The sequence below is a fragment of the Neodiprion lecontei genome, chromosome 7 (genome assembly GCF_021901455.1).
Source record: "Neodiprion lecontei isolate iyNeoLeco1 chromosome 7, iyNeoLeco1.1, whole genome shotgun sequence".
Classification (NCBI taxonomy): Eukaryota; Metazoa; Arthropoda; class Insecta; order Hymenoptera; family Diprionidae; genus Neodiprion; species Neodiprion lecontei.
In genome coordinates, this window is record NC_060266.1 from 3,985,365 (window position 1) to 4,001,033 (window position 15,669).

The 15,669-nt window shown below is 36.3% G+C and overlaps 1 protein-coding gene and 1 long non-coding RNA gene across 10 annotated transcripts in view; one reads left to right on the plus strand and one right to left on the minus strand.

Moving 5' to 3' along the window:
* Nucleotides 1–15,669, minus strand: part of LOC107224685 — a 156,843-nt gene that overhangs the window by 32,476 nt on the left and 108,698 nt on the right. For 7 of the 9 annotated variants that reach the window (XR_006905216.1, XR_006905215.1, XR_006905219.1 and 4 more), the window contains 2 exons: nt 2,998–3,339; nt 1,168–1,284 (listed from right to left, as the gene is read on the minus strand). This is a non-coding gene — a long non-coding RNA (uncharacterized LOC107224685). The remainder of the gene's footprint in view (nt 1–1,167; nt 1,285–2,997; nt 3,340–15,669) is intronic. The other 2 variants (XR_006905221.1, XR_006905223.1) reach the window with 1 other exon arrangement.
* The window catches only part of LOC107219353 (B-cell receptor CD22), a 115,550-nt gene continuing 103,147 nt past the window's right edge, over nt 3,267–15,669 (plus strand). The window contains exon 1 of the mRNA XM_046744895.1: nt 3,267–5,210. Coding sequence (XP_046600851.1) covers nt 5,117–5,210 — 94 coding nt within the window. The 5' untranslated portion in view covers nt 3,267–5,116. The remainder of the gene's footprint in view (nt 5,211–15,669) is intronic.

A 15,669-nucleotide genomic window follows, 5' to 3' on the forward strand; every position in this document is an offset into this window, starting at 1 on the left:
AATTTCTCTGTTTCACAAATCTCAATATGTTTTCTTACCAGTCCTTTGGAAATATTTGATTTATTTATAAGAAGTTTCAACACCCGTTTTGACTCGCAAGCATTTTTTATTTTATTTGCTTTTATATCAAGTTGCTCAATTTCCGGTAGAAGAAACAGTAAATCGCGTATTCACTGGGAAAATATGATCAAATTTCATCAACACGTGTCCAGAAGCCTGACAACGGATCAGCGTGCCAAAATTCCGCAAGAATCTCAAGACTTCGGTCGGCTATTCTCGAATCGAAAGTCGTAGGAGTATTTCGATTATAGTGGCATAAATTCGCTGAACGTACGTCTAAACTTTTACCAGATCAGCTGATCTATAAATCAGACTTTAGGCCGGAATACCGCAAGTGATTTCACAAGAAATTTTTATCACGAAACCGGAAGCAGATACATCGGCAATAAAAACTTTATTGAAAAACATCAAGAGTCATTACTTTTTTAATTAAATAAAAGGGTGAAAATTTTTATTCATGCTATTTCGTCGTTGATTAAATAATACAAATGCTTTAGAAGGTTTATGAGCTTTTCACTTTAAATTCGATCAAATAAGTGAGTGGGAAATTTTTGAAATATAGAATCATTTCATACCTGACTTTACAAAATTTACCAACTTTACAAAAATTGCGTAGAAACATAGAGAAAACTTTGAAAAAATGCAACTCTGGTATAATTTTACCGAAAACATATATTTTATCAGTTAATATTCGAGACGCGATTTCATATAAATTTGTCTAATCAGACAGAAAAATTTCTTCCCGAGGATAAATAATCGCAAACAAAATTTTTGTTTCCGCGATGAAGTAAAACTGGGCGAAAATGGTTTGGCAATTGATTTTTCGCGCGACTGGATGCAGCCGTGGTAATTCTAGCATTATTGAACCATCGTGAAAGTTTGGATGACGGTGATTCCGCAGTGCAAACACACGGAGAGAGAGACGCGGAGGTCTGCACGATATTCGCAACCCGTTTGACTGCAACGCGTCGAACCCGAGAGAGAATTCTGATGCTGCATCATGCATTTATTTGGTATACTGAGAAACGCGGGCGCGAAATTCACCGAGACGCGAGGTGCGGAAGGAGAACTGTTCTCCTGTATCGTTATAAGGCGAGTTATACCTACCCTCCACACACAGCTTGGCTCTGGAAATAGCTGCAGTCCAAGACCGGCAACCGTGTGAGTATTAAACACGAATTCACCGTCTCTATAACTCGGTTCCCTCGAGCAGTTGGCAGATTACTGAAAAACACCGTGCCAAGTCGGCAATTACACCCGAACACGCGTGAAAATCAAGAATAATCGCACCTCTCCGTAGATACAATATCGCATGCATTCACAATCAATTTCATGTTACTTCGTACGACTGTTAAAATATGGAAAAATCTCATTTGATGATAATTTTTTCGATTTTACATCCACCGTATTGCATCCGCCATCTTGGATTCAGAAATTATCAATTTCTGACATTAGATTCGTGATCAGCGACTCCAAAAACCCCACGGGTAATAAGTTTCGGCCGGAATCATCGAACTTTGATAGTTTTTTCGATTTTAGACTCACCACGTTGGATCCGCGATCTTGGATTTAGAAATTATCAAATACCGACTTCAGATTCGTGATCGGAAACCCCAAAAATCCCCGAATAAAGAGTTTCGGCCAGATTAAACGAATTTTGATGGTTTTTACAATTTTACATCCGCCATATTGGATCCACCATATTGGATTTTAATAAATTTTGAGTAAAAACCTCTGAATAAAAAAATTTAGACCAAAATATTAAACTGAAAAATGTGTGATTGAGAGGGTCAAGTGATTTCTGACAATCATGACGATTGAACGAATTTGTTGCTAGCAATATTGTTCAATGTGACAGAAAAAAATTAAAAGCAAAAAAATGAACAGCTATCAAGACTACGCTGGAGTTATTTGACCGAGTAGTGACAGAGTGAAATTCGATTCATGTTGCATTATTTAATAATATTTGAACTCTGATTTTGCTCAGAAGCATTAGCGATACCTTGTAAGTCATGATCATCGTACATATACTGCTTAATGTTGCATGAAATCGAAGGCCGTTGCGAAACAGTTAACAGCTGGGTCGAAAAAACTGGACAAAATAATCTACTGCCTTCTAGATTTGTTATAGTGATGGTTCCGTAAACAAACATAGCCGGTTACTTCCCATTAACATTCGTTTAATTTTATGACAGAACGATGACATATCGGTTGAGTGATTTGGCGAAGGAATATCGATAAAGCCAATTTGTATCGATTCGTACGCGAAAATGGTTTTGCAAACAGAAAACAGCGATTAGGTTATGTCCAGAAATAAGATACAAGATGTATCATGTCTTACATTGGTATGTGAATAGATCATCATGTGAAAATGTGGATAATACTAAGTCGAGGCACGCGAAACACAGTCGGATGATCATAAATCGTAAAAAGGGGAAGAAATAGTTCCTGGACAAAATTATCCACAGCCTTATGGATAGCATTTTAACGATCAGCCATGGACTATATTCGACAATCGTAGAGCCGAAACTCACAAGAAAACTGGCAACACGGATGAAAAAATATATAATTCAGCAATAAATCGATGTTGATTTAATCACAGAGAATTAATAGTTCCTGAACAAAATTATCCACAGCCTTACGAATAACATTTCAGTGATCAGCCATGGATTATATTCGACAATTTGTAGAGTCGAAACTCGCAAGAAATCCATATAAAACTGAATAAAAAATATAAAATTCAGCAGTAAATCGATAGTGATTCAATCATAGAGAATAAATAGTTCCTGGACAAAATTATCCACAGCCTTACGAATAACATTTCAATGATCAGCCATGGATTATATTCAACAATTTGTAGAGTCGAAACTCACAAGATATCCGTATAAAATTGAATAAAAAATATAAAATTGAGCATTAAATCGATACGTGACTTACCCATACGGTCAAATTTGACTCTGGATGCAGGTCTTCCGAGATTTCGGTGCCCCTCGACGTATCGGCGGGATGACGCATTGAGGAAGGCAGAGAGGCCTGCAGGCCGGACACGCGTGTATTTCTGTATTATAATTTTGAGTATTGGTGGTCGTGGCACGTGCGTGAGGAAATGGGTGCGTGTCAGGAGGTTTGTGTTGGATGCACGAGGGACTCTTACGAGTGGGGACTGCACACATGTCTTCAGTTTTAGTTTTAGTGTAGCGGCAGTCGCTGCCAGCGCGACCGACAACCCCGTGACAGCGACATTCCTTGACGGTTCTTTAATCGCGGTTTGTCTCTTACCTAAAAATTCAAGCAAAATTTCAATTAAGATTTCGGTTATCGCCTTAACGGAATAATCAATAAAAGTTGATACGGTTTATCGAAGGATCGGTCGATTGATTCGCGACTCGAATGTGTCTGAACTTCGGTGATAGAAAAAGTATCCTAAAATGAAATGAGAACAAAAATGAGGATGAGAATTTTGAAAATATTGTAATGCGTACACCTTTTTTTGCTCGATACGATTTGGTGATGTGAAATACGAAATAAATATTGGATTAAAAAATGTAGATACATTATTGTGCTGTCTGTGTTTTTGGAAAAAGAAAAAAAAAAAACCAATCGGTTGATAAACTTTCTGTTATAACTATAAAAAACATGAATAACGAAGGTGACAAATTTTGTTTTTGATTCAAGAATCTGTTACCGAAATTTAGTGCGCGATTATACAATATGTGACGTTCAAATTGTATATTTAAAGAGAGAGGGAGAGAGAGAAAGAGAGAGTAAAAAAAAAAAAAAAAAGAACAAGTTGCATCGTCGATTCGAGAAGAAATTGATAAAAATTCGTAAGTGAATAAAAGGAAATTTAACAAATTAACCAAACATAATAAATTTACAATCGAGGGACGAAGCCGGCTGCCGCCAATTTCGAACACATCGCCATACCGACTGCACGAGGATCTGTCTTAGTTTGTAAAACATCCTGCAAGTGTGCGGTAACGAAAACAAGGAGACGCGTAATAAAAGTTTTTAACAAAAATTGAAAGAAAAAAAAATAAAATAAAATCGAAACGAAGAGAAAAAAAAATTCAGCCGCAATAAAAAGGGACAAAAAAGAGGCGGCACGTTTGTTAATCAAAAGATTTCTTGCTGTACCGCGAAGCCGCCAGTGACGTTGGGTGTTCCGGGGTGTAATAATGAACATGTGTCGTTCATAGAAAGATAGATAAAGAGAAAGAAGGAGTGAGGGAGAAAGGCTCACGTCGAGCGAGTGAAAAAAAGTGTTCGGTGGTAGATTCCAAAGCTGAAAAGGGGTTCGAAATAAGAAGAAAAACGAGAGAGACGACTAAAACTCGGCCCGGAATGAGCGAGTCGCTTCGAGTTTTGGTCCCTGAGCTTTTTGCTGCCAGTTTACAATTCTCGAAGGTCCAGGTGACATACACGCGCAGTTTTAACCACCGGAAATCAGCTGTCAGTCGGAGAGGAAGGAGCAAAGAGATGCGAGGAAATTGAAACCGAAAAATTTAACGGGATTCGACTGAGAAAAAAAAAAAAACAATTGACACGTTTTCGGTTGTGAAACTTGTAGACAACCGAAGCAGCTTATCAGAGACACTCCGAAATCGAAATTTATGAAAAACAGTTCGAAATGAAAGCTGAACGATAATGATAACCGAAGGATCAGATTCGCTTTGGAATAATTCCTAAACGTAGAAAAAAAAAAAAACTCGTTTCTTTTTTTCTTCATTCTTATTTTGCTGTCCGGAATTAACGATATTACCAAGTAAACGTTGCAGTATTCATCAGTATTTTCATTCGCGAAACAGTTTTAAGGATATAATAGTGATAATAATAATTGTATAAATAGTAATTCATGACCAAAAAAAACTACTACACAGTTCACACGTATAAATAAAAAAATAACTTTCAAATATTTACGTTTACTTATCTGACAGCCCTCGTTAAGGGTCGATAACTTTAACCAATTCCAATTCAACCATACCTACCTAATACGATTTAACGATTATAAGCCAGTTGGAACGACTTAAGTGCTTAAATAATACCTGCTGTTAAAATGTGTGGCTGTGCAGTGACGCTGATATTCGCGATTATCATTCTTAACGGAAACTACCTCGGGGCCGACGACTCCATAGAATTTCAAAATAAATGTAAGTCTTTCTTTTCTTACTTACTCAAATCATCACTTTGGCAATTCGTAATTTGCAACTGATGAGGATAATCGAAAAAGGCTGTCAATGCCATTTATTTTAATTTTTGTTTTTTTTTTTTTTTTTTTTTTATTAAAAAACTTCTTCGAGGCTTACACTCGTAGCCAATTTTCAAAAAATTTTACTTACAGAGTCCTTTTTTTAATTCTCCGACCGTAGGACGACGTCGCAGCGAATGAAAGGCACGATAACGCCATTATTTCACCAATGACGAATTCACTTCCGTTTCAACAATAGGCTCTAGAGTGGGAAGAAGACGCGCGATTTGCATGAGAAACTGCAAGTGCAAGAATCGTCCAAGCACACACGCCAAAGAGATGCTAATTTCTGCCCACGCTTGCCATGCGCCGCAGTTATGCGCGTACTGTATTATTTTACACCTGCGATGATACTTTATTCTTTTACACAAAACGATTAATTATAACAGCTTATTTTCAAACAGCTAGCCTCTCTGCCGCGTCTTTCTAGTTTTTCAAAACTACTAACTTTTGCAAAACATTCGACGTGAAATTGGTCGAGAAATGTTCCGCATGAAAAATACAAGTTTTGAAGATGTTTTGAAAATTTTCAAACCGCTTAAGCAATGTTTTTGTTAATCCAAAAAATTAAAAGGGCTATAAAATGAAATGTGAAAATAATAGTGATAATAATCGGTCTATCGGGTGTCAGTCTTGAAATGTTTGGAAAAGAAAATACAGTATTTGAAATTTTTTTTAGAAGATTCCTCTTGAAATCGCTTTCGATATTTATAAATGACTAACTAATAGTAGAGTGAAAAATCTGAGAAAAATTCAGGTCACTGTTTCAAAGTTGGGACAATTGCAGAAAAAAAAAAACAAAATTTGACAAAAATCAAAATCGTGAGGGTCGGACGATGGTTTTCGGTTTGCATATACATCGACGAAAATCGTATGAAGAGAAGCTATTTTAATCATCGACGATCAGGATACAGTCGAAGCTGCGCCAGCTTGCCGAATATTGGCAAGTGAGATCGTCTATTACCGTGATTCAAGAGTGTATACCGGGACAATCTCTCGAAACTTGAAATTCAACCGCGCATGCGCCAAATAATTCAATCTCATTGGTCGGCGAAATCTTCCCGCAGCGATATTCTTGTCCGCGATGCAGGCGGGCCAACGTACGAAAAATGTGTACGTTTGAATGTTCAAAGAGCATAAGCATTGAATTACGACCGTTCTTTGAAGAATCAACTATCCGACCCGACAACAAACGCTTCCCAAACCTTTCCGAGACACTGTCTCAATTATTTGAGATTCTAACCTCGAAAATTCGCATCAACTGCATCGCTGGCAGAAACAGTTTGACAGCTGAAAACTCGGGATGGCCAGCCTGCGCGAAGAGCCGATAAATCTCGCGCATGCGCTGTTGATTTTCAAGTTTCAAGAGATTCTCCCGTTGTACAGGGTTTGTGATCCGGCTCTCTAAACGTGGTTAAAACTTTCAACACACGCGGCTGGCAGTGGCTCGACGATTCTAGTCGTGAGGTGTATACCTACACCCGATCCAAACGGTAACTAACCGGGCTGGTAAACACGGATAGTGAATAGTCATTGGCTGGTGCAGTTCTCTCTGATTGTGAGAGGCGTAAACCGTAAGTCCGGAATTAACCGTCGGCATAGTTACCGAGTTACTCGATCTAATTGCAAGCGAAGAGGGATAAGTTAAGTCACGTGACTCGAAAAGTACAACGCGAATTGCTAACGAGGTTGAAAACAAATTGATGATTGTAATCGTTTCATTAGTGTTTTTTTTTTTTAATCTCGCTACCCAGCAGCTCGTGTGATCATCTCATCGTGCTTTCCGAGAAATTTACGAGGATCTTAACGATCGCGAAGAATTTTTATGTAGGTTGTTGTTGAGTAAATAAACAATTGTGGAAATAAAGCGTCAAAGTAATTGGGCTAATCTATGATCGCGGTTCTGAGAAACGTGTATACGATTCACTTCACATGTCGAGGTTAATTCAATTACCCACAAAATTTTATCAAGTTTAATTATCACGAAATACTTCTAATCTGTATTATACACGTATGTATTGAGTTTTAATTTTCGATTTTTGTAACAACCAAACCTGTTTGGTAACTAGTCTTATACTAGCTGTAAGTAGACCTTGCCCTTCTTTAAGCTAATAAATAAATAAATAAATAAATATGTGTTTGAATGATTTCTATGAGAAATTTCAAGGCTGAATTGGCTCTTGAAATTTAGAGTGCAAAATTGTTACGAGAATAAGAAAAAAAAAGGAGCCACAGAAATACGGAGAGAAAAGAATTAATTTCAGAATCTTAAAACTCGTTTCCGAAACTAAAAGATCGTTATCGGTTATCAGCAAAAATTCTAAGCTGTTCTGTTTTTCGGTATTTCCATTCTGTTTCATCTATAATTTTGGTACCTCAATTTTGGTCATCTATAAGCGATAGATTTCACTTTTTACGTATGGTTAAAAAGTGAGTTTCGTCATCAATATTGAATACTTTGTGATAAGATAATAATCGGATAAAAATCAAACACAATAAATACGATAAGAGAGTTAAATTTGAATGATAATAATGCGCAACGGATATCATTCGATTGTTTCGGCAAAAATGTATCCAAAATTGACGATATTTCTTTCATTTTTCAAAATATTGACGAAATTCTTTACAAATTTATGTAAATTCAGAAAAATGTACGAATTCAATTCACATGACAAAAGAAAACATTCCCTGAAAATTTGTCGAGCAATGTTTTGCTTGAACAATTTATTGACAACCTCTGGTGATTATTATCAATAAAATTATATTTTCTTATCGTCTTTATTCCGGTTGATTTTCTTCCAATTTTAATCTCATCGCAAAGTATTTCCTATCGTCGACGAGACTCATTTTTGTTTGAGAACGTATAGCCGATACATCCTTAAGGTCGTTCAATTAATAATATCCCACGATCCTAACTGTTCGTGGAACGAGCTTACTCACAAACGTCGGTTTCTTGTTCCGGAAGGAATTAGCGACGGTTTCAGGGCAATGGCCAGGCTACCAAGTCGCGATCGGATCTGTCAGCAGGTAATTATAAGCAGTAGAATTTAATAGCTTTTGCCAAACTTAGAGTGGCGCCTTGCTCGCAGGTATGACGACGTCACTCAACGGCGAGGCTTCTAATTTCACTCCTCCCAAAATTGTCCGAGGGCAGTTTATTGTCCCAGCCGAGCTAAAAATCACATCAAAATGTTGAAAAAACCTACAACTCTTCTATTTTTATATCTGTGTATTTTATCACTCAATGATTCGTTACGTGCTCGTAACATGTTCACCGGAGATTCCGTTTGAAACACATAAAAAATAATCTGATTTGATCCAAGACGAATAATGAAATATCGTAAAAATTCATTAATCCTTTCTGTTTTTTTTTTCAAAAATTCAACTTCACTCGCTTGAATAAATATCTTTTGTTTTTTCATCGTGCGGTATCTTCATATATTTTTTTCTTAAACATCTGTGTCTCGATAATTACTCAGTCAATTTTAAGCTCAAAATATAGAAAATTAAGTGAGTTATGATTTTTGGAGTGGAATGATGCATTTTTCGTTATTTTTTTTTTTTTTTGTTTTTTTTCATCACACTCAAATTTTCATTTTGTCAAATATGACTAATTTACCTTGAAATATCGTAATCGAAGAGTATCCCAGAACTTTTTCAAGTTCTTTGAATCGAGATCTCCGTTTCTACGCAATGATTTCTCTTTCATTTGGGGTCTCCAACGACCCCGATGTGACATTAGTATTATACACAGTCGGTGTGAAGTGTAAGGCATAAATCAAACAAGTCAAGTTTACTTTTCCTGCACCGAATAGAATAAATCAAGTTTCGAGTACTGCGTCGTCACGTTACATCGATTTTAAAAAAAATAGCTTCGTCTATTTCGCTATAACCGTAAATTCGTTCCATAATTTTATAATTTTTATAAGTTGAATAAAAAATCGAATAAAAAATATGAACCTTTAAAAGCTGGGAAAAATCGATCATTCCTGTTAAAAATTGACAATTTTTCAACTTACGAGCATCGTTAGCGTACGAACGCAGTTTTACCTTAATTTTGCATATGAGGTTAAACGTATAATGACTTCTCGTGGTTCGCACGATTTGTCATTTCTTATTTGGCCCTCGATTTATCTCGACGAAAAAAAGCTTGGTGAGATTAACTGCCCGGCTAACTTTGGTAGTGAGATTCCCCCTGTCTCACGGTAAAATATGATTCCTGCTTTGGCGGTAGGGTGATGAAGGAGACAGGGTGAGGGAGGGAGGGAGGGGAAAGTTTTTTTCTCGCTTGGAGCAGCGAGCCTTATTCTTTCTTTCTTTCTTTCTTTCTTTCTTTCTTTCGCTGCTTTTGCCGGAAGGCGTGCGATGCCCGTCCTGCAACAAGTTAGAGATCCTTCAACCCGCTTTTGAAGCTTTCTCTTACACTCACGGTGAAGAATATATTCACACGATAATAGGATATCAGAATTACAAATTATACTCCGCCTGAACGAAGCAAAAAAAAAAAAAAAGGCTTGATACAAAGGAATAAAAACTAGCGTGGTGGAAACAAAAGGAGAGTTTGCAATTTTTTGCAACCCACAAATTTCCCAAGTTCGGTAACTCGATATTTTCTTCTCATCAGCCGTTTGAGAATTGACTTTACGTAAATTTTATTCCAATGATGAGGATTCTTTTTCTATACCGAATCTCCTCATTTTTAATACACAATTTTAGAATTAGTTAACGATTCATCTAAATGAAAAAAAAAAAAAATAAAATAAATAAAATTGTTACGAAATTTAAATTAAACAGAACAGATTTCAAACCAGATTTTGTATTGAAAATTACTCTAGAATTGCGAGTATTATCGGCTTACGGAAAAATTTTTAACTACAATTTCGTAACCTGAATTCGCAAACTATAGAAAAAAAATGTAACACATTATCATGAGATAATCGATGTTTTGTTAAAATTTTGTTCGAATGAATGAAGACGTCGTTTTAGAATTTAACTTCAATTGAAGTTTTGAAGCTTTTTGCCAGTCGATAAATTTTGCATAGAAATATCATTCGATATTTGTTAAAGTAGTTTTTCCGACGCTAAAATCTGAGATAAAAAAAAAGACGAAGGGTTTAAAGTCGCGTTACAAACTTGAAAAAAGAAAAAAAAAACATTCCTACATCTTGTTTCAAAGCCGGGACATCTGTAATAATGAACGTCGTGTTCAAGACTAAGCGAGTAAGGTATTCGAGGGTTGAAAGAGACCGGAAAACTAAGGATGAACTAGAATAGACGAAAATTTGGTAGTGCCTTTGGGGTCGGAGAGCCTTGAAAACGTTGATGCGTCAAATTTAATTGGCTGTTGTATGAACGGGAGCGACGGAAGTCTAACTAAGAATTCCTTAACCTCTTGACGATCGTGATCGAGGCCGAAATGTGAAGGAAGCGCCGGCACCAGAGAGGCGCCTTCCACGAGGCCCAGCTCTTCGAAGTATTCGTCATAATATTTTTAGAAGCCCCGGTGAAACAAATAAGCCGTAGAATCCCGGACTAAGCTTATCCCTTCCAAACCGTAAAACACGGGACAAAGTGTGTGTGAAAGCAGGAACACGGAGAGAGAGAGAGAGAGAGAGAGAGAGAGAGAGAGAGAGAGAGAGAGAGAGAAAAGCGTCGCCAAGAATCTACCGGAATGTCGCGATCTTCGCTGACAACTCACGAGTATTTAAAGCGAGTCAAGTCAGACCTCAGCCGTGAATATATTACGTAACGTCCAACTCTCGATTCGATTTCCGATTTCCAGATTTGGTCAAATCGATAAAGACCCTCAAGATTTTTGCATCCGCGCTTAATTTAAGGATTTGATCAGCGCCCCTGTGCAAATTATGGCTCCGAAGACAAGAAGTTGTTTTTTTTTTTTTTTTTTTTGTATTCATTTGTCCACCCCCTGAAAATTTTTTCACTTAATTTGAGAGTTTTTATTGCAGTTTTAATACTTTGGATCGTTCGTACACGTTAAACTGTAACTCTGGGGGAAATGTTTCGACGAGCATTTTTGTTACTCTTTTCATTCTCTGACTGTACATTATTATTTATTTATTTTTGCCGTCAGAAATTTTACATCTAGATGTATGTATTAATATTGTATTATATTAGATTTGTAACTTTTTTTTTTTTTTTTGCAAGAATCCCTAATACGAAAAATTTTAATTCGGGATCGAAGAAAATGAAAAAAGAAAGGAAATTGTTTCTATAAAGCAAGTTGAAGAAACGTTTGTATATTGTTTGAAAAAAGAGGAAAAAAAATTACGCATTTGGAAAATTTAAGGAGGAAACTTTTACACGAAATTAAAATTATTTCGTGTATAATGAATTGGATAGATTTCGTCACAAGTTTTATATGAAATTCGTGGTATTTCAAGTGATTATAACTATACTTGAAGACAATTTCACAAAATTCTATCATATTTCATAACAATTCGTTGAGATATATTTCAACTGGATTTCAGAGAATCTTTTTTCTTTTTCACTGTATTCGATAAGATTCCGAGCGACAATTTAATCATATTTCGATGATATTGATTTTAATTTTCAGCAAACCTTCCGAGATCTTACGGATATTATAGAATTTCAAGATTACGTAAACAGTGAGATGAAAACCGCTAGATAATTATAGACTGGCATTAAAAAAAGTTGCCAGTTAAAAAAAAAAAAAAAAGTTACTCACAGCCTGTTTCAATTTTCCTCTTCAATTATCCTGAAGCTAAAATAGTAAACAATCCTGACCCATGCCACACGTTATAATTTATTACACCCACGCACGGTGAAAACATGAAATAAAGAAAAAAAAGATTGAACAAAAGTAATAAAAAATATAAAACCGAACCTACGATTAAACTTCCGTTTCACCTGACACGCGTTGTTGTTTTTCTCATCGTTTACAAAATTATCGTCCGCTAATCTTGCGCCGCATATTTTATTAGCAAAAGGCGATCAAGAGATAATCCGCATCGAAGCTCGCGTGTAGCTATGCAAACTATGTCTAAATAACTATACGAATGTGTATATACGGGGCATTCCATGCCTAGTTAACAATTAATAACTATAAAATTGTTGACCATCTCGTGAACTTAACATCTCGCCGTGTCAGGACGAAGCGATTATTGCAAATTGTCCTGTTTATGATTAGCCGTAGCCGATCGAAACGTTGCAAATTGTAAACGATCAATAAAAAGAGAACGATATTTTACCATGATCAATTTTTCAACGAATCAATTTTAATATATAACCTCAACGATCAATAATTTAAAAAACCTACAAATATAGGGGAAGGGGGGGCAAAACGGGGTACTTAAGGAGATACTAAAAGTTTGTGAACGTAAGTATGTTAAATTTTCTTTTTTTTCAGTTGCAAACAACGTAAATAATGTCAATGTTCGATTTCCAGTAAGAAAAAAAAATTAATTTTCGCGGGCAAAATGGAGTACCGCTGAAAAAAGGATTTTTTTTTTTTTTTCAAGTAAATAAAATATGTGTAACAATTACTTTTTAAATCAACGTTAGTATTAAAATTTACTCTCAAAATCATTTTAAAAAAGTTTCTTCTTGTTATTTCCATTTCTTTTATTTGTATTTTTTCGCAAAAAGTATACAAATGTTTGTTTTTTTAGCTTTTTAGGGTAAAACGATGCTAGATGTCATTTTTGACCATTCACGAAATTTTTGGGGTACCCGATTTTGCCCCCCCCCCCCCCCCCCCTTCCCCTGCATACCTATATACATGCACACAACTGTAAATTAAGGTACAAATTTCCTGCGGTTTTCACCGGACTAGATTGAACTTTTTTCACCCATGTTTACAGCGAAGCCTTTCAAGGGGTGGAATTGGGGGGTGAGGGGGTGGGAGGACAACCCTGGGGGGATATCGGCGCGCATCGAACACGAGGAAAAGAGACGCGACACGACGCAGATGATGCAGAAGCGGGGTTGGTCCGGGTCCCTGCAGAGCGGACGGGCAAATCATGCCGCGGATAGAAATTCGCGTATCTGCATCACAATTCCACAATCAGCATTACGCCCCTCGCCCTCCACCCTCAACCATCCCTCAATTCCACCACGTCACGCATTCGTTTCCTCTGCCCACCGGCTATGAACGATGCGACGCGTCCTCGACACGTAGTGATAATTGTGGCTTTCCGGAGAGCCGTGATCGCTGCAACACGCTGCTCCTGCGGTCAACCCCCGTCCCTTAAACACCCCTTGTGATCTCCGTGCACCCTGGACACCCCGCGTCATTCACATGCGAGGCGATACCGAAATCGAAATTTTAACATTCTCTGTGAAAGCTGGCCGAAAAACTTGGAAAATGTACCGCGTGATAAAGTTTTTTTGAAAATTTTTGGAAATTTTCTACTCTTCGTCATCTTTGGCGATACGAGAAAAGAATCGGTTACTTTTCCTAATTTCAACTAATCTTCATGTTTTCGAAACTCTGGAATCTGGAAAAACAGATTTTTAGAAAAAATATCGGTCTGCCAAATCGGTCTGTTTGACAAATTCTCGCGATAATCACGGAAATGACTGGATGAAAATATTTGAAACTTACAGGACTTTACAATCGAATGATGGGCATAAAAAATTTTCAAATTTCGTTAAATTTGAACTTCCAGTTGTATCGGAAATGAATCGATTCTCAATCTTTTACCAACAATCATATACTTCTCTTTTTTATAAATAAACGATTATGTTTTTCCCAGATGATATACTTATTTTTAAAATAATTTATCAATTTTCTGTCTTTGGCAAAAAAAAAAATAAAAAATTCCCATACATCTTTCCAATCTCTTTCATATGCCTGTCGAGTCCTATCAGTTTCAGATTTATCACTCGGCTGTTTTCGAAATCATCGCAAAGGTTTGCCGGACAGATCGAAAAACGCTTTCCTTTTTTCCGGCTTGTTCCTAGTTTTATTCAGAGAAACCTCGGCTAAACCTCAATTATAAAACTTTTCTTATTCCGTAAGATTCCATGTATATATACGCATTTTTGAAAAAACTTGTTTATCAAGTCGTGTAAAGTTTGGGCAAATCTTATTATTCGGACTGTAATTTGTAGAAATTTCATAAATCGTTTATTCTATTCTAGGCGTGACTAATTCGTACCATCTGAGAATGTAAATTCAGTGTATTCGCTACAAAAATCCGGTCGATTCTGCTGGCCTGAGTCGTGAAATCTACTAAAATAAACAGAACACTAAACCGATGACTGAGGATAGTGGTTAAAATAAATAAACATCACATGTACTTAACTGCTTACTTAAACTACGTAAAATCGGTCGAAAGATTTTTGTAACGATCTGTTAGCAAGTCTTGATGACCCGGAATAGTAATCGTTCCAAAATCGCAACATCAACATCACATTTCAAAAGAATCGTTCGTCAGAAAACGTTCCGACTTCGAGATTATTTTTGCTACAAGTTTAACACTGACGCAAAGTTTTCAAGACAATTTCACAGTAAGCTATTGAAAATTGAATATTTCTTTGTGAAAAAATTCTTCGTTGAATAGTTGAAAGATTTTCAAAATCAATTTGAAACTTCAACTGGGACAAATCATGCTCGGTTATCAATTATTACCGAAGCTATGCTTGGATTGAAAATTGGAAGGTTCTTCTAGAAATCCAACAAATCTCGACTAAAAAATTAATTTGATCGTATATTAAATTATTCAAAATACACTTAAAAGATAAACACCGAATCTCAAAATCTGATTTTTTCACTTTCCACACCTGCTATTCGTGCAAATTCATTAATGCTCGTTAATTCCTTCCGAGACTGAATTATATCACATGTTTAACATTTCCGCGGGTAAAACGATGCGGAGTAATTTTCCGGCCGCGATTGTTCTCCGTTATTTTAACGGCACCTTGATACATTAACAGTACTCAAGAACTCTTGACGTTCTAAATAATATATTTGTCCAGTTAAATTGAAACTCAAATGTTCGCTCCGGCGAGCCGGAAACTTTTCACCTGCCATGATTATCCTACGGCATACAGCCCAAGAAGTAATTCTAACTTTTATAATTGAGTTATCAACCCTCCCTCCCCCCGCAAAACCGTCCCGACATTCACTCTGTCCGCGGCCATATTCACCCCGCATTAGAACCTGCAGCGTCTTTGATGTATATTTCAATTTTTCAATTATAATTATTAGAGCGATGAGAAGCGTTGAAAAAAAAAAAAAAAAAAAATGTTTCAAACTTGTTTCAATTTTCGTCCAAATCATTGAACGAATGGTAAAATATTATTCAATTATATCATTTCTTTGAATTACTTTGTTCTTTTTTGAATCTTATAAATTACTAATAAAATTGTCACAAGAA